The sequence below is a fragment of the Elgaria multicarinata genome, chromosome 10 (genome assembly GCF_023053635.1).
Source record: "Elgaria multicarinata webbii isolate HBS135686 ecotype San Diego chromosome 10, rElgMul1.1.pri, whole genome shotgun sequence".
Classification (NCBI taxonomy): domain Eukaryota; kingdom Metazoa; phylum Chordata; class Lepidosauria; order Squamata; family Anguidae; genus Elgaria; species Elgaria multicarinata.
Window position 1 is genome coordinate 60,853,051 of NC_086180.1, and position 18,872 is coordinate 60,871,922.

General features: G+C 41.1%; 1 protein-coding gene across 3 annotated transcripts in view; it reads left to right on the forward strand.

Moving 5' to 3' along the window:
- Positions 1–18,872, forward strand: part of MICU3 (mitochondrial calcium uptake family member 3) — a 58,766-nt gene that overhangs the window by 26,606 nt on the left and 13,288 nt on the right. For 2 of the 3 annotated variants that reach the window (XM_063135078.1, XM_063135079.1), the window contains 2 exons: positions 5,625–5,663; positions 11,212–11,307. In XM_063135078.1, coding sequence (XP_062991148.1) covers positions 5,625–5,663; positions 11,212–11,307 — 135 coding nt within the window. The remainder of the gene's footprint in view (positions 1–5,624; positions 5,664–11,211; positions 11,308–18,872) is intronic. The other variant, XM_063135080.1, reaches the window with a different exon arrangement.

Consider the following 18,872-nt stretch of genomic DNA (forward strand, 5'->3'; position numbering starts at 1 on the left):
GAGCAAGACTACCCGTCAGACTCGGAATCGAGGGTGTCTGCAACTCCAACGATGCCCTCGCCGGAGGATGAGGTCCACGATAACGACCCTTCCTCTCCGTCGGATGATATGGTCAGGTTCTCTGACCATATGCTTAGGATGTCACAGGCATTGGGACTAGATATCCAACAAACGGATGAATCGGTTGTGGATCCCATTTATGATGTGTTCCAAACTACTACCAATCAAAGACTGGCTATCCCCATTCCACATGCATTGAAGCAAACTGCTCAAGAGTCTTGGAAGACACCTGCTGTGACTCAGGCTACATCTAAAAGATTAGAGACTCTTTATCGAGTCCAGGAGGAAGGCGCAAAATTTTTGGTTCAACATCCAAAGCCTAACTCCATAGTGGTTGAGTCAGCCCAAGGACAATCTCAAAAGGCACATTCGGCACCGGTGGATAGGGAAGGGAGGAAATTAGACCAGACTGGCAGAAGGATTTACTCCTCTTCTTCCTTAGGCATTAGAGCGTCATCATACGAAGCGACGATGGCGAGGTACCAGCTTTTCCTATGGGAAAAGATGGGTTCATTATGCGAACACCTCCCGGAGGACAAGAAGGAACTGGCGAGGGTATTTCAAAATGAGGCTTCAGCCATCGCCAGGCAGCAGTTATCCACGGCTCGACACCAAGTGGACTGCCACTCGAAGTCCATGATGGGCGCAATATCTTTAAGGAGACACGCGTGGCTCAGATCGGCTAATTTGAGCCATGAGACCAAGTGGAGGATAGAAAGTATGCCATTCGATGGCGAGGGACTTTTTCACTCTAACACCGATGAAACACTGGATTCCATCTACAAAGCCAGAACAACGGCTAAAAAGATGGGATTCACTGCTCCTCCACCGCAGTACAGGCCAAAGAGATGGATGAGACCGCCAATGCAACAGCACCAGCAATACCGGCCTCAGTACCAGCCTCAACTTCGGCAGCAACAGCAGCAGTTGCAAAGGAAGAGGCCATACCAGGGCCGATATCAACAAGATAAGAGGCAACCTGACTTTTCTAAAAAGCAGCGTGTTTGACTCTTCGGCCCCAGATCCACCCCCTTTTGCGAACCGCCTAGCACCCCATTACCATCTATGGGAGTCAATAACAACAGACTCCTGGGTGCTCACTATCATCAACTCGGGCTATGCCATCGAGTTCGATGCCCTTCCTCCTTTTTCCGGCGTGGAAGTAACGGCTCCATCCCCTCCTCTGCTGCTCGAGGTACAGACCTTGCTATCGAAGGGAGCCATCTCTCCCGTACCCGCAGAGGAACTCAATCAGGGATTTTTCTCTCGTTACTTCACGGTCCCGAAGAAAGATGGAGGTCTTCGACCGATCATGGACTTAAGACAACTGAACAAGTTCATCACCCCGAGGAAGTTCCGTATGACAACGGTTGCTTCAATTCTACAGCTTCTACAAAAAGGAGTTTGGTTCGCAGTGGTGGATCTGAAGGATGCGTACTTCCATATCTCCATCAGGAAGTCGCATCAAGCTTACCTTCGGTTTTCGATCGGTACATCCCAGTACCAATTCACCGTTCTTCCGTTCGGGTTGGCCACGGCGCCGAGGGTCTTCACCAAAGTCATGGCGGTGGTGTGCGCCCACCTAAGGCAGAAAGGCATTTACGTTTATCCATACCTGGACGATTGGCTCCTAGTAGCAGACAACAGCGAGACGCTTCAAACGGACATACTAACCACCCTCAACCTATTGGACTCGTTGGGGCTTTGGGTGAATCACGAAAAGTCCATTTTGACCCCACAGCAGAGGTTGGACTTCATAGGAGTAACCCTATCCTCTCGAGACGGAAGAGCATACTTACCTTCAACCAGGGCGAACACTTTGCAGCAGTTAGCCATCGACACCGAGAGCCGCCGGAAGGTATCGGCTTGGACAGTCCAGAGACTATTAGGCCTGATGGCAGCCACTACGGCAGTCATCAGGTTTGCAAGACTCAGAATGAGGGTATTGCAGGCCTGGTTCTTAAGGACTTTCGATCTCAGGCTCAATGCTCGACGAACTTACCTTTCGTTACCGAAGCAAGTCAGGGCATCGCTGAAATGGTGGTTCTCGATGTCGACTCTTCTCGAAGGCGTTCCATTCCAACAACAGGCGCCTTCGGTAACGATCACGACGGATGCATCTTTAGAAGGATGGGGAGCTCATTGCAACTCCCTTACTGCTCAAGGTCGTTGGCCTCGAGCCCAGAGAGAACAGCACATCAATCATCTCGAACTCATGGCTGTAGAAAATGCAATAAGAGCATTTGCACAGTTGATCGAGGGCAAGAATGTCTTGATCGCGACGGACAATACTACCGTGGTGGCATACATCAACAGGCAGGGTGGAACAAGATCACACCCTCTGAACCGGTCTGCACTCAGGATATGGAACTGGTGCATAAAGAGAAGGACTTACCTGACGGCGATCCATGTAGCCGGCAAGGAGAACGTCTTTGCGGACTCTCTCAGCAGATCCTTCCATGTCGACCACGAGTGGGAGCTCGACGTCGAAGTGCGGGAAAGCCTTTTTCGGTACTGGGGCCGCCCTGTTGTCGATGTCTTCGCTACCGAGGACAACGCAGCCTGCGCCAAGTTTTGCAGCAGGGCAGGAAAAGGAAAGCGCTCTCTAGGAGACGCTTTCACCAGGACTTGGAGAGGAAATCTCCTGTACATGTTTCCTCCCTTTCCACTGTTGACAAGAGTGATAGCCAAGATCCAGATGGACAACTCCGATTGCATCCTGATCACGCCGTGGTGGCCTCGACAGACGTGGTTCTCACACGCTCTTCGGTTATCGAGAGGGGATTACATCAGGCTCCCGTCGACACCGAAGCTACTGTCTCGACACCAGGGCAGGGTTCGACACGCAGATCTGTCGACCCTCAAGATGACTGCATGGAGGATAACAACAACTCCTCCTCTGCAACTAGAACTTTGACTGTGGATCACATTATATTGGCAGCACTAAAGCCTTCCACTAGGAAAACTTATGCAGCAAAGTGGCAAAGATTTCGGAACTTTGCTTCAGTACAAGATCAAACACCAGAATCTTGCCACTTACCCTTCATCCTTAATTATTTATTGACACTTTTCCAGCAGGGACTTAAGCTCGCATCCATCAGGGTTCACCTTGCTGCGATTACATCTTTTCACCGGGGTGTGGATGGTTTTACACCTTTTACCCATCCAACAACGAAGAAATTTCTAAGAGGTCTGAAGAACACGATACCGACTGTGAAAAGTATCGTGCCGCCATGGAGCCTGTCAGTTGTGCTGCAAGCACTGACACGCAAGCCCTTTGAGCCCATGGCGTCGACAGACCTTAGGCTACTTACTTTAAAGACTGTCTTTCTAGTAGCCATTACATCGGCAAGACGGGCAAGTGAGCTTAAAGCTCTTAGGATAGATGTTCCATACACTATCTTTCATAAGGACAAGGTTGTGCTACGCACAGACCCAGCCTTCCTACCTAAGGTAGTGTCAACTTTTCATCTGTCTCAGCATATTACTTTGCCTGCTTTCTTTCCTAATCCAACTTCACCTCTTGAGTCTTCCTTGCATACTCTCGATGTGAGAAGGGCTCTTGCTTTTTATACAGACAGGACAGAGACATTTAGAAAAACAAAGCAACTGTTTATTTGTTATGGTGAGCCTTCTAAGGGACTCCCTGTCTCCTGCCAACGACTATCACGCTGGATAGTGGAGACAATAGAATTGGCCTACTCTATTTCTAAATTAGAGTTAGTGAAACCTGTGACGGCTCATTCCACCAGAGCTGTTTCAACATCGGTGGCCTTCACCAGAGGTGTTCCCTTGGCAGACGTCTGTAGAGCCGCAACGTGGTCCACTCCATCCACGTTTGTCAAGCACTACAGTTTGGACACCCGTGCGAGGCAGGACTGCTCATTTGGGAGGACAGTGCTTTCAGAGATCTTCAGATGATGCACCAACCCACCTCCAAAGGTATGTCAGCTTGCTACTCGCCCATATGTGTGATGCATAGAGACCACGAAGAAGAAATGCAGGTTGCTTACCTGTAACTGTAGTTCTTCGAGTGGTCATCTATGCATTCACACAACCCACCCACCATCCCCACTTGGTGGTGTGAGACTTATAAATGACACTGTTTTATTGTGGAATGTACTTTACTTATTTACACTCATGTTTATGGGGGCACAACGTCGGACTCCTGTAAACTGAGGTAAGGGCGGGAACCCCATGGACATGCGCGGTAGCGTGGGGGGAGGGGTTCCCGCCAAAAACGTTCCACTCAGCTATAGTAGGTTCCGGTCTGGTCTCTGCGCAGGCGCAAAGCCCATATGTGTGAATGCATAGATGACCACTCGAAGAACTACAGTTACAGGTAAGCAACCTGCATTTTTCTATTCTCAATTATTTGACATGAGAAAATTTTGCTTAGCTCATTGTAATAATCACACGCATTCCTCTATTTTGATGAATGTAAAACTGCTTTCAAAAACTTTAACTGAAAAGGAAATTTTAGAGAAGAAGCAAGGATGTGCTGATCAAAAAAATTAGGGTGTTTCTGTACACACAGCTTCTAACACGAATAAATCATTACTGTTCTGTAGTAAGCAAAAGCAGAATTGCAATTAGTATTATAGGGCTATAGCTCTGTAGCTTTAAGATTCTAATTTTAAAAAACAAAAAACACCTTTGGTCACAACCATTAACCCCTTTGCCAAAGTGGTAGTGAATGGAAAGAATTTTTCCCATCATTTTTAAAAGTAGCCCTAATGTAGTACATAAGGATGGGAAGAACCATTTGAATTCCACCCCACTAGTTATGACAGAGCAGAATGGTTTTATTTATTTCACTAGCATTTTGGAATGGATTGCAAAAGACATTATGGCTCCCTAGACTTTGATCCAGCAAGACAAACGTAATAAAACACATTCACAACTGTATCAGAGACTTATGAATGCACAGGATACTGATCCTGCAAGCAGTGTGTTTGTACCTTCTCTAGATCTGTTGGCTTCTATCCTAGGATGTGGGGAGCCCTTCAGAGCCAGTGAGAGGGAGGTAAACAACACATCTCTCTTACTGGATTGTCCTTCAGTTGTGGTAGGGATCAGAGCACAGTAGAGCCTGTACTAGACCCTCATATACCATAAGGGCTTTGAGGCATGCTGCGAGAGGCAAAAACACCTCTCTTCCCCTGCTTGAAAGGCCTCCTTGTATTTCCACAAGTCCAAAACCAGCCAGAAAAGAAAAGGTCCTGGATCTGCTAGAGAAATGCTTATGCCCTAATGGAAGCCTGGTTCCTGTGTGGCTTTCAGTGTGGATAGAACTCCACACTGTTCTTAGTCTTGCATAATTTTATTGTTATAGAGACAATAATATGATTTGATTGCCTTCTTTTAGAAAGCAAGAACCTGTTAATATTAAAATAATGTTAAGCCTTTATTAAAAACTAAGTAACTATATATTTATGTGGAAACTGTCTTTCTTACAATGTAAAATAGAGGCCTTGTATGTGTTAACCTATTGTTTCTCCTTTCTCTTTTTATCTTGGCTTCATTTTGAAATGCAACTCTTCACTCTTACTGCTATATGTCAGCGTCTACAGCTTTATGGATACCACAGTCCTACTAGTGCTGTATGTACTCTGATCTAAAAGTTTTTACTGTATGAAGTATTGATCTATATAATGTAAGCATTCTGTACAAGAAACAGCACACAAAATTAAATTGAAACCATATTGTTCAGTGTAGATAAGAAGAAACAGCTGGTTTTAAGACTTCCAGATGGGAACCTGGAGCTTCTTCTTATGTGTAAAGTGCTGAGGCAGCAAGAAAGGATGCAACCACTGTGGGCATGTCTACATGGGACTTTTATCCTGGGGTTGTCCCTAGGTGGACACACAGAGGATCCTGGAGGCAACCAGGGACAACCCCTCCATTTTCCCCAGTTATCCTGATTTTTCCGCAGTCCTGGGACTGTCCCAAGACTGCTGGAGATGTGGGTGCCTGTCCCGCCTGGGGCCTGCTTACTTGCAAGTAAGTGTGGCGCCAGAAACGGGCATGGAGCCACACTTACATCTCTCCATGTCCATCTTACTTCTCAAAGGAGTGGGGTCTTGTTGTTGCGCAACTGCCCCCGCTGCTTTTTTTTTAAAAAAAAGTGGCTGCGACGTCCGGCTTCCTCCCTGGACATTGCGCGCTGCTTGTGAATCCAGGGGGAGGATCTCGCAATCAGCATATTGCAAGATCCTCCCCCCTCCCTCCCTAGGTGTAGATATGCCCTGTCTTCTGCCCTGTTCTTTCTCCAAACAGGACTCCAGTTTTACCCTACAGTTGATATGACAGCAGTGTGGGTAAAAGGACTGGTGAAGGAACCTGAAAGGAGCTGCCAGCAATTTGTTCTTACACAGATGCAGAATGTTCAGAGAGGTGTGCAGGACTGCTGGTTTGCAATCTGATAAACCTAGCCTGTTTTATGGGTGGAAATACTTGGTCCATTTCTATTTTCTCAAAAATTAGCATTTTGTGGGAGCACAAGAAAGCGCTGTCTCAATGGATCTTCATTTTTTTAAAATCTCATATACAGAGACCGCATCACTTTCCTGACTCCTCATTGAGTTTGAGTTTTAATACTCATGGTGAGATCATAAACTTTAATGTTGAGTACTAGTATATTAGAGTCAACATTTGGCAAAGTCATAGCCAATTGTTGGGACTTGAGGAGAGAAAAGGTCTGGTAGGCCCTTCAAATTGACTTCAAGAGGGTACAGCCAGACCCTGTATTTGAAAATTAATTGGGTAAGAGTGAAAGGGCTGTGGAAAACAGGAGCAAGCCTTCGTATGAAACCTGACTACTATAGTCTAGGACAGTGGTCTTCAACCAGTTGGTTGCCACCCAAAAGTGGGTCAAGAGATCAGTCCAGATGAGTTGTGGCAAAGTTGTTGCTGCCATGTTGGGCAATTGTGAAAGTGGGTCTCATGTTGCAGGTTGGGGGTCTGAGGTGAGTCTCAAGTCTGGACCAGTTGAAGACCACTGTCCTAGACTATAGAAGTCAGGCTTCATACCAAGCCTTGCTCCAGTTTTCGACAATTGGAGTAGGAGGAGAAAGATGGGACAGACAAGAGAGACAATTTAACTACAGATGTATTCATGAAATAACTTATGATTGTAGAGCAGTTACATTTCTGCCATTGGTGATACAGTACTTTTTAGTATCAATTCCATTTTCAAACAGTGCAAGTTAATATAGAACCTTTTAGCACATATCACAGATACAGCTGAGCTACAAGTAGAATAGAAGAATTTCTACTCTTTTTGTATTGTGGATTCCATCTATGGAATTTTGCCTGGTGCATGCAGTTAGCATGCATTGCATGTGGCTTATGACTTGCTGAACTATATCACAGCTAATTACTGTAATGTAATATATAATTGTATGCAGATGAAACATGTATAATTGAGAAACACTAACATAATTAGTATTGAATTGAGCAGTTAAAACTGAGCATCGTGAAAGGGTTAATTTGTTAGTATTTTCAATGTAAAGTTTTCCTCTGTCAGAATAATTCCCATGCTAGAATTTCTATGCAAATACATTCTGTGGGTGGTGCAGACAAAAGAACTAGACACTTGTTTCCTTGTTTCACCATTCACACAATACATTTGCCTGAAAATCCCATGATGAAGATTTTCAATGTTCCTTGTCAAGAACATGCATTGTGAATGGTCCTTAGAGACACATTACATTAACCTGAAATTTATCTAAAATGTTCCCAAGAGATCAGAAAAACAGAATCTTACAGAATCAAATATTACTCCAGACAACATGTGGGATTTTTTGTGAGTTGAAATTGAAAGGTACTATGAAATCATCTTTGATTCTTCTAAGAGGACTTTATGTGAAAAAATAAATTCGTCAGGAGGAAAGGTCACAACTATACAACTATATATCATGAACCTATCAAATATCTATTGTCAAGGTTCTAATTTGTGCACTTTTAGGTGTAAAAGTTAAGTATGTTCATGCTTAGGGAACAATACACATACCATTGAAACTTACCCTCAAATATTTTAACGGAGCAGGATTGCATGCATAAATCAAGATTGGCAATCACCACAATGAAGTTAAACATGGTAAGACAGTAAATAAAAATTGAGTAACCTTACAATTTATCAAGTCTTTTTCACGCTTACTCCTTCCCTCAAATCTAGATTTCAAAGCAACTAAAACCTAGACCCAGCTGGCAGCACATGGCAATATAGACCGGGGCTGCCACTGATGGGGACGAAGAATCCTCGCCTTTAAGCCTTATTCCTCTTCCCCCAAGAATGTTGGTTCTGTCATTTCTTCTGTAATATCTGAAAGAGTATGGGAGAAAAGATGCCTGTGTGAAAATTACTCACACTTTCCTTGGCCACTTTTTGGAAGTAACCCAAAATTTGTATCAGAGTCCATTGACAACTGGCTTCTTCTGTCTTGACTGCCCTTTGGACAGTGGGACAGCAGTAATTAGCACTATTTTCTGCCCAGTACCATGACATCAATCAGTATGGGGGCAGCGAGGCATGAAAGGGACATTTCTTAGGCATTGGGTGGTTTGACAGCCTGCTCAGATGTTGTTCATTCCTTGAACCTGAGGCCATCATGGAGATAGTTGCCAGAGGGATCCACCAGCAAAACCCTGTAAGCAGTGTGGCTAATGGCAAAGTGCTAAATGAAGTATCTCCTTCCCTCTGTCCTGCTTGCTCCATCCACTGTTAATTAGTGCATGTCCCAACTTGTAATATGTTGTTTCTCACCTCTCTAGAGTATGCTAACCGTATCTTGACAATATAACATTTAAGTAGAGTATATTTATGAGTATAAGCAATATTCATTCATATTAGTAAAACTTTAAAGAGATGTGAATTGTAATTGTAATCTATGCAAATGATGCCAAGTATGGGTTGTTGTTGTTTTAAAAAGATGCTTTTAGTAGTACCATACCAATCTTATCACAAAAATCTAATGGAAATCATTTCATAAGGATTTCCCTAATCGCAAGCACAAAGTAATTTTGTATGAAGAAATAGCTCCCCTTTTCTACTATCTATTCTCATCAGAGAAAATGCATGAACTTAGCAAATCTGCAGCAACCTGGTATGCTTCTAATAGTTTATGTCAGGGTTATTGTCTTTGTTCAACCCACCACCACTTTCTTTAATTGCAGTGACCTCTCCAAACATACATGTCCTTTGTATATATTTTGACACAAAATTTCAGCATGAAGTTTCATGCAAAATTGGTTTCCTGTTTGGAGCTTCCACTACATTGCTAAGCACAATTGCATGGAATTTCAATTTAAATTGATGGCGCTTCTTTCTGAGTATTTAGGAATCAGAATATCAGTTAATATAATTTTGGTATTTTTCAGAAGACTGACATAATATGCATTGTAAGCTTCACTCTGTCATCTAACATGTCACTACAGAAAAACTAAAATAAGAACATAATTTCTTAGCATATAATTAAGGATAGCTTTCTTGCCTGAAGAAAAATATCTACATTAGCAAGAAATATATATACATTCGTTTTATCTATTTTTGAGACAATATGTTGGCTTCTGATCAAAACTCTCAGCATAATCCAGCCAGACTTAAATACTCTCTCAATTCTACTGTTTTCAATAGAGAATAAAATATATGCTTACGTCTCCCCAATTAAATAAATAGAAGTTAAAGTTCTTAACTTTGATTGGATTATTCCCATAGTACTTTTTATCTAGCAAGAGTAACATTCCACACTGTCCCAATTCAAAAAAATAATAATTACAAGTTGCACAGAAATAAATGGGACTAAAGTCCCACTTATTTAATCAGAACCTAAGTGAGACTAAAGGCTCATCTATACCTATGAGCCTTCTGGGACTCGAAGAGGGGGATCTTGGGCTTTTTCACATCCAGGATCCTCCCCTTGGGTCCATATGCCAGCCGTCATCCCAGAAGCCAACAGGGATGTTACAGCACAGCATGGCTTTTTTTTTTAAAGGACAGCCGCTGTAATCCTACACAACATTAAGTAAAAAAAGGGGGAAAACAGGGAACTCAGTGCCGTCATCCAAGGGATGGCGAAAATGCTCCCCCCCCCCCGTAGGCGCGGAGCCGCCCCGCGCGGCTCCATGCCCATTTGAGGAACCAGGAGCCTGCGCCACACCACGCGCGGTCCTCAGTGTTGTTTCGGGACCGCAGGGAAAAAAATGGGAAAACCGCAGTTGCAGTTATCCCAGGGAAAGTGAGTGGTTGTCCCCGGTTGACCCTGGGATCCCTTATGCATCATTTGGACACACAGGGACAACCTAGAGACAACCCCGGGATAAATGGATGGTGTAGGCATGCCCTTAGAGTCTCATCACATGGGGGGAAATCGTGTTTCCTTATTGTTGCTTCTCTGCTCCCACTTTTGTCCTTCATAACTTCCTCTTTCTTCCTGGAGAGGAAAGAGGAAGTAAACAAAGACCATGTGGCCCATTCAGGGGGCATTTTTATTGCGCTGCTTTTCCTGCACACAGCAGGCAATTGCAGCACGTTCTGTTTTTTTTAAAAAAAAAAGTTGGATTAAAGGGGGTCTATTTTGCCACAGAAAAACGAGCAGAAGGAGGTAGACATCGTCATCTTAAGGATGCGTGCACATCTGTAAATGGGCAGTAGTGAGCGTGCGATAAAACGTTCATCTGATGACACCCTAACTTTCTCTAGAATGGATTCACATTATTTATTTTTAAATGCATATTTTTCCTAAGCATTGTATTGTTCTGTGTTGTAAGAAAATGACATTCTCGCTTAAGAATCGGTCTCCTTAAAATGTTTACAAATCCACTTTAATATCTGTTTTTACTTCAGTATTAAATTCAAAACAATATGATGTGCAAAACTGTAGTTTTAAAAAAGTTGAAATTATATTTCTTACATTGCCATGAACAAGGAAGAAATTCTCGAGGGGTGCAGCTACATTAAAAATGGGGATGTGTTGTAGGCACTGTGTTATACACTGTTTTTATTTGTGCAGGAAAAAACAAAAACATAATGTCATACAGCTTTTTCCTTTCCCCACCGCCCCCCACAAAGATGTGAAAGTCTATAAGCCGCTCTTGGTAATTGTTTAATTTCCACTACCCCAACAACTATGCATCTTGAAAATCCTACAGGTGCTAAAAACAGAAGGAGAGGAGCTTGTTCCAAGAAGCTATTGGGATACTCTGAGACGTAGCACGAGCCAGGCACTCTTTTCAGACCTTGCAGAGGTATAATAAAACCTCTATGCAGTCCATAAACTGCATTTCATTTGCCTGTTCCATGTATCATTATGTTGTTTTTGTCCATTGCAGATACTGTGTCCTTTAATATATATATATATATATATTTGTCTTGCTTTGGGATTGGTGTTTTGTTTTTTGGTTTTTTGCTCCTTGTTTTTCATTTCATACCTGCATTTGTTAACTATTTGTCATAATTTTTTAACATACCTTAAGCTGCCAGATGTTTTGTTTACTAGAACAGAAAAAATAATATTATATTTCAATTTTTGGGGGAAATATTGGATATCTTACTTTTTTAAAAAAAGTACCCCTTCACAGTTATAAGTAGCCTTCCCACATAACTAGAATTAGAATATTTGACAGGCCTAAAAATTGATTTAGTGCATTCCGTTTAATGAAACACCTGAACATAAAGCAATTCTGTCTGATTAAAGGAACACCTCTGCCTAGTACCACACATTTTATATTGGAATAGCTCATGGCTAGGATTATCAGGGGACAGCTACTGTAGTAGTCATGTAAAAAAAGGGATTTTGGACAGAGACGTTCTCCTTACTGCTGAATGGAGTTGTACCTACCAAAATCCCCTCTTCTGTCTAACTACTCCGGCGGGATGAAAAAATATTTGACATTAGCTCTGTGTCTTACTTGCTGATGGATTGAAGCCCTGTTTGGTGATCTACAGACCTCCCACCTAGAAGAAAGGTAATTCTTTATTTGAGATTAGTTTTACCCTACCCAGTGCCTGTTTACCCTACCCTGTGCCTGTTTGCATTCTCTTCCCCTCCTTATTGTTTCATTATGATTTTATTAGAATGTAAGCCTATGCGGCAGGGTCTTGCTATTTACTGTTCTACTCTGTACAGCACCATGTACATTGATGGTGCTATATAAATAAATAATAATAATAATTGCAGTTGAAGACATTTGAGGAAGAGGAGGTTTGTTTGTTTGTTAATGAAAGGAATGAATGTGTTAATAAACAATGTCTTGAGGCCATGGGATCTGAAGAATACAACATCATATCTGGCAAGTCAGGATTAAAACGTTTTATATAGTTTTGTGCGCAGGATCTTATAGGATACCTACTACCCAGAATATAAAGTCTTTACTGACCTCTCTCTATATATATCTATTATAAGATATGTAAAGTAGTTCATACACTCTGTTTTAATTAATTTTCACATAAAAGCTTACTTTTGACTGCCCTACATTTCTCTCTCACTCACTCACTTACTCACTGGTATAGTTGATTCACACAAGTATTTTGTGTGAGACAGGTGCATTACTATGCAAGTGCTGTACAATAGAGGTTGTGTAATTGTTTCACCATGTACTCAATTTCCAGGCCATCCTGAAACCACAAAACTTCTAAAAGTCATGTCAATGTGCCCAACTCATGCATGTTTACATTATTATATTAAAAAAAAACTCGCTTCCTGTGCGCTTTTGGAGTGAGAGAGGAGGAAATGGAGGCCAAGGCAGTGCAGGTTCTTAACGTCCAAGCTAGCTAGCACAGAACAAGAGAGCCATGCTAAATAGACAAATTGTCATTGATCTGCCTTAACTGGGTTATTTCCCCAGAGGATCAAGCAAAAGAAGGAAGCATAAGATATTTCTCATGCAGGCTGATTGCAAGTTCTTCAGATACCTATATTAGTGCTTTTATTACAAGGATTCAATCATTCTTTTCAAATGGGGGCTAAATAAAACTCTCTTCCATGTTACATTAATGGTGGAGAAATGAAGATATGGAGGCCATATACTTAGAAATACATTTAGAATTTCTTCTTTCTAAGTATTTAATTAAACTGTTCCTGTCCACTGTAGTAATATTGAACTACAACAGCAACATGTTGCAGAACTGCGCTTCTATTTTATATCCGTGTTGAGAGATGATAAGAACAGGCAAGAGCTATCAGTGACATTGCAACTAGACAGAAGCTGTTTCACACCATTTAAATGTCACTTGGGATCAAGGCAGTATGAACATGGTGATAGTGGCATGGTTATTATTGCCCTCCATCACATCCTAATCATAGCCAGAATGTTTCTTTGCTTGCATTAACAAAATTTACATTTTTATCATGTTTCCAAAGTACTAGAGCTGAATATGATGTCACTTTAGCTGTGGTGTGATCTAATTCTTCTTTTTACTTGTAAATAAACAAATACGTCTGTCATTATGCTTATTTTTGCACAGCATAATTTAGAAATCTCATAAACCTAACAAAGACAGATGATGCTATCCTGAAATCTTAATTAGATGAAATAGAGCAGAATATCTCACTACTTGAGAATTACTTTGTATTGCTGCTGCTTTCGATTCTTAATTTTAATGTTGGCCAAACAAATATTGGAAGCAATGGGAGGTGTGTGTTTTTTTAAAAGGACAAATGGGGAAGAAAAGGAAATGTTGGGGGTGGAGCCACTGTTCACATCTCTGTCAGAACAAAGGAAGTGATGGTAGCTCCACCATGGATTCTCTCTCACTCAACCCCATAAGAGTACATTGCCCACAGCTAATTACAGTCCCATATCCAGTTCTATTTGGACTAGTAAGGGTGTTTCTCTTGCTTTGTTAATAGTTCAAGTTTGGTCCATAACCACTGTAGACTGATGGTGCTATGTAAAATAATAATTTTCACTTTCTAGCTTTGAGGTAGACTAGATAGTTATGTTTACTTTTGCAAAATGCTCTCCATTCTTCCTATTTGTGTCCCAAAATGCTTAACTGGAAAATCTTTGTAATATAACCACCTAAACAACCTATCTGTGACAAATTAGTATTGCTTGCTAGTATTGGAAAACTGGTATTTTTGAGGATTGGATATTGGTATTTTTTAGAAACAAAATCAATTTATCTTGAAAGGCTTCCCAATGATTCACAACATTTTAAGATCAAAGAAATTCCCACATTCACCTGGGATGACCTGGAGAATAGAAATCTTAGCTGCACCAGACATCTGCCTTGTAAATTGAATTCGCACCACTCCAGGAATGTGCCCAACTGCACTCAAAGGTTTTGGAGGCTATTGCTGTAATGGTAATCTGTCACTTTTATTTGTCTGAATCAAATGCAGCCTTGCTGCAAGGTTTTTCTGCCCCTGATTATTAAAGTTGTGTTCTGTAGGGCACGTTTGCATTTCCAGGAGGATAATAGTTTGATAAATTTTAGAAATGTACATAGAAAGCGTTGAAATGATTGCTTATTCTGTTTAAAAATAGAAATAATCCATGATCATATAACTGTAAAAACCCACCAGTGTAGTGTTTTGAAGCAAATATGTATAACTGGTTTGTGTGGTATGTGAAATTGAAAGTAAACTATTTAGATCACCTATTGCTTCAGAAGCTATAAAAGTTAAATATAAAATACATTTATATTCTTACCCATATAGTGGGTTCTTATCATTTCATCCTTCCTCTCTTCACACTTGAGGTTTTTAGGAAGTGGAATGTTTGACAATTTTGCATGGGCAGATTTTTGCAAAGACTACGCCAAAGTTATTGAAACCAAAAACGGCATTTTTTAAAAATTCATTTAAAACATTTCATGGCTGCCTTTCAGGGCAAAAACCCTCACAAGGCTGCTTACAATAAAATACATAAAAACAGTTAAAATATGAGAGGCAATAAAAACATAAACGCAATAAAATAGCAATTAAAAACAATAAAAGCCAACAATAAAATCAGCAAGAACGACAATGGCAATAACACTACTCATCATGAGAAGGCCATGGAAAATAAAATGTTTTCAAAGGATGGTGCATGGTGGACCTCTGATGGGAGTTTGTTTCAAAGCTGTGGGGCCACTGCAGAGAGGGCCCTTCCACCTAATTGCTTTCATGGGCGGGCAAATGATCTTAAAGTCTCTTTCTGATCTTAAAGTCCAAGCAGGCTGATATGGGTGAAGGTAGTCCATCAAGTAACTTGGTCCCAAACTGTTTAGAGCTTTAAAGGTCAAGACCAGCACTTTGAATTGAGCTCAGAAACATACTGGTAACCAGTGCAGTTGGCGCAGTATAGGCATTGTGAACAAATCGCCTCACCCCACTAATACTCAGCCGCATTCTACACCAGCTGAAGTTTCCGAACCGTCTTTGGAAATTCCTTGAACAGCTGAGGTACAGTACTGTGCAAAAATCTTAGGCCACTCTGAAAAATGCAAATGGTTTTTCTAAGCAGTAACTATTTATTTGTTAGGAAAAGAAACACTCTATAACATTGAAGTAAACACAAACATTAATACAATGAAAAGTAACAAAACATTCTTGTGTTTTTAAAACAAATCAGTATTTTGTGTGACCTCCCTTAGAATGCAGAACTGAAGCAATTCACTTTGGTAGACTGTTGTGTAATTTTTTCAAGTAGTCCTGTGGTAAATTTTCCAAGCTTCTTGCAGGATTTGCATAACTCTTAACTTTGGCTGCTTTTTGTTCTTTTTCCCTGTCGAAGTGATCCCATGCAGCTTCAATTAAGTTGAGGTCGGGGCTCTGCAGTGGTTAATCTAATACTGTGTGTGTTCCATCTCCAAACTTCTGCTTTAAGATCTTAATTGAGTTTGCTGAGTGTTTTGGGTCGTTATTGTGCTGAAAGATAAAGATTTTTTTTCCAATCAGTCATTTTCCTGAAGGTACAGCATGATGAATCAAGATCTGTTTATATTACTCAGCATTTATAATTCCTTCAGTTTTGACCAGGGCCAGATCTACACCTTGTGTCAAATCATTACAATCCCATCATGGTAACGGTATAACCCTCTTATGCATTTATATCTTGTAAGACACACAGTGACATTTGTTGCAATATTTTGGAAGTGGTATATTGAATGTGTAATGTGTCCCAACAGTTAGTGCACTTCAACACCGCTATAAAGCAGTAGTGTAGATCTCATTCAGATCCCCTATACCGTCGGCTGAAATGCACCCCCAGACCATGACAGCGTTGCCATTGTGTTTCACAGCAGGCTGCAAACAGCCATGTACTTCTCACCAACTCTTCTTCTGACATATTGGTGTCTTTGTGAACCAAAGATTTCAAATTTGGACTTATCGCTGCAAAAGACTGTCTGCCACAGGTTGACATTCCATGTGCTTGCTACGCTTTTGCAAGAATGGTTTCTTAGCTGCAGTACGCCCTACAAGACCATTTCTTGTAAGACTTCTTCTCATGGTCAAAGTGTTTACTTTGGTGCCAGATGTTGAGCAAGCACTTCACTGAATTTCCTTCTGTCCCTCAAGGTAGTAACCTTTAAGATCAGATTCATCAGATACAGGCAGCTTTTTGGGTCTTCTACTGTTGTCTTCAACTTGTCCAGTTCCTTCAAATTTCTTTATGACAGCTTGAACACCACATCTTGAAAATCTGGTTAGGCAGGCTATTGCTCGCTGAGAATTGCCTTCTTCATGCAAAACTATGATTTTATGTCTGTCAAACTGTTAGCTTAGTGATTTCCAAACCTCTCCTCGAGGCACCCCATCCATTCCATGTACTGTATTTGTTAAATTCCACCACCAGCACACCTGGGCCGGATCTACACTAGTCTTATACCATTGCTAGTGTCCCTTTCTAACATGGTTCTCTGTATTGGTTCTCTGTATCACGGGACACACTAGCGTGACTTACGTTTCGCTGCAACGGAACTTCAGGCCACATTGTTCAATCCTTCCGTTGTTCTCCCTCTTCTGTGAGAGCTGCTGGGTTTTCTCCGCCCACTGCCTGCCTCATTCCTAGCCAGCAGAGCAGGGCAGGGCAATAGTCATAAGCACACACAAACCTCCTCCCAAAACATCTTAACACAAGTCCCAGGGAATTGCCTGAATGCATAGGAGCCAGCCACTTTGCTGAAGCTAAGCAGGGTGGGTCTGGTCATGGATGGGAGACCAAATTGAAAAGTTTTAGCAGCAGATAGGGTGACTATATGAAAAGGAGGACAGGGCTCCTGTATCTTTAACTGTAATGTAGAAAAGGGAATTTCAGCAGGTGTCAATTGAAGAGGGTTGAATTCTCTCTTCATCATAACAGTTAAAGCTGCAGAAGCCCTGCCCTCTTTTGTATCTGGCCACTCTACTATAGATAGTGTAGCTTTAACTGTTGGGATGAAGAGGGAATTTCACCCACTTCAATTGACACCTGCTGCAATTCCCTGTTCTACATTACTGTTAAAGATACAGGAGCCCTGTCCTCCTTTTCATATGGTCACCCTACATTTAAGCCCCACTGGTCATGAGTTTTGGACTTTGGACCCTTGTTAATTTTCCTGCACAGAGCTACAGCGATCCTTTGGGCGCTCCTCAGTTCCTTTGCAAAGAGGGGGGAAATGTTTTTTAAAAAAACATAAAAAATCAAACAATGACCCAATTTGATTCAAATTTTAAGGCAGGATGCATGGGAGTACTTCACAATAAAAGCAGATTCTAAGGTGGAAAACTTCTGAGTCCTTTGCATGCAATTGTTAGTGATTGCACAGTATAATGCTGGTGTGATTTATCTGCTGTAGCAGATAAGATAGCAAACGGGGCAAAGGAAGGAGAACAGGAAGTGGGCGGAGCAAACCCAGCAGCTCTGAGAAAGGGAGAGGAAAATTACCAGTAGGACGAGGCACATGAATCTGTAGCCACGATGGAACTAAGAAATAGAACCTGTAAGTACAACTCATTTGCAACGTTGGAGACCCAGGGTAACGTGATGCTGTGCGTCACAGTAACCCATTCAAAACGTTAGAATAACATCAGTGTAGATTCCCACCTGGTTCAACTAATCAATACCTCAGTAAATGGAATCCAATGTGCTGGTGGTGGAATTTAAGAAATACAGTACATGAAATGAAACTGACCATGGAATGGCTGGGGTGCCTTGAGGAGCATTTGAGGAAACAAACCTATGTTCTTCTAGCCATCTCACAAGATGTTAGTTTTCCAAAATATTTTTTTGGAAAACACAAGGAATTCTTGCTACTTTTTAATTGTATTCATTTTTATTTTTATTTATTCTAATGTTATATAGTGTTTCTCTGAGCAAATAAACACTTAATGCCTAGATAAATAACTTTAAACATAATTTTCTTGGGTGGCCTAAGACTTTTGTACAGTACCGTAGACTTCTATAATTTTATTTTCCCCAACAAATTATTTCCTTCAGCTTTTTGACATTAAAGAAGTGATGGGAGAGAAAAATACAGCTGCAATGATGTTTTGACTTTCTGCAATAATAAAATTATTTTCATTATTTTATTCCACTTTTCTAATTCTTTTCACCTGATCCCATAGTCTCTGTTTTGTTTCATGATTGTTTTCTTACCATGTCATCATATCACATTTTTAAAACTTTTTAAAGTTAAATGCAATTAATAGTTGTTGTGCATTATGTGGAAGAGTATGATATGACTAATATATTGCTAACTGATTTTGCAATTAAAATAATCTGAACATGTAAAACGAATATATTACTAACTGATTTTGCAAATAGTAGATTTAATATGTAGAAGTTAGATGCATGATTGCATTTAGTCTAAAAGCTATCTTTTTTTAAAGTAAAATGCATTGATA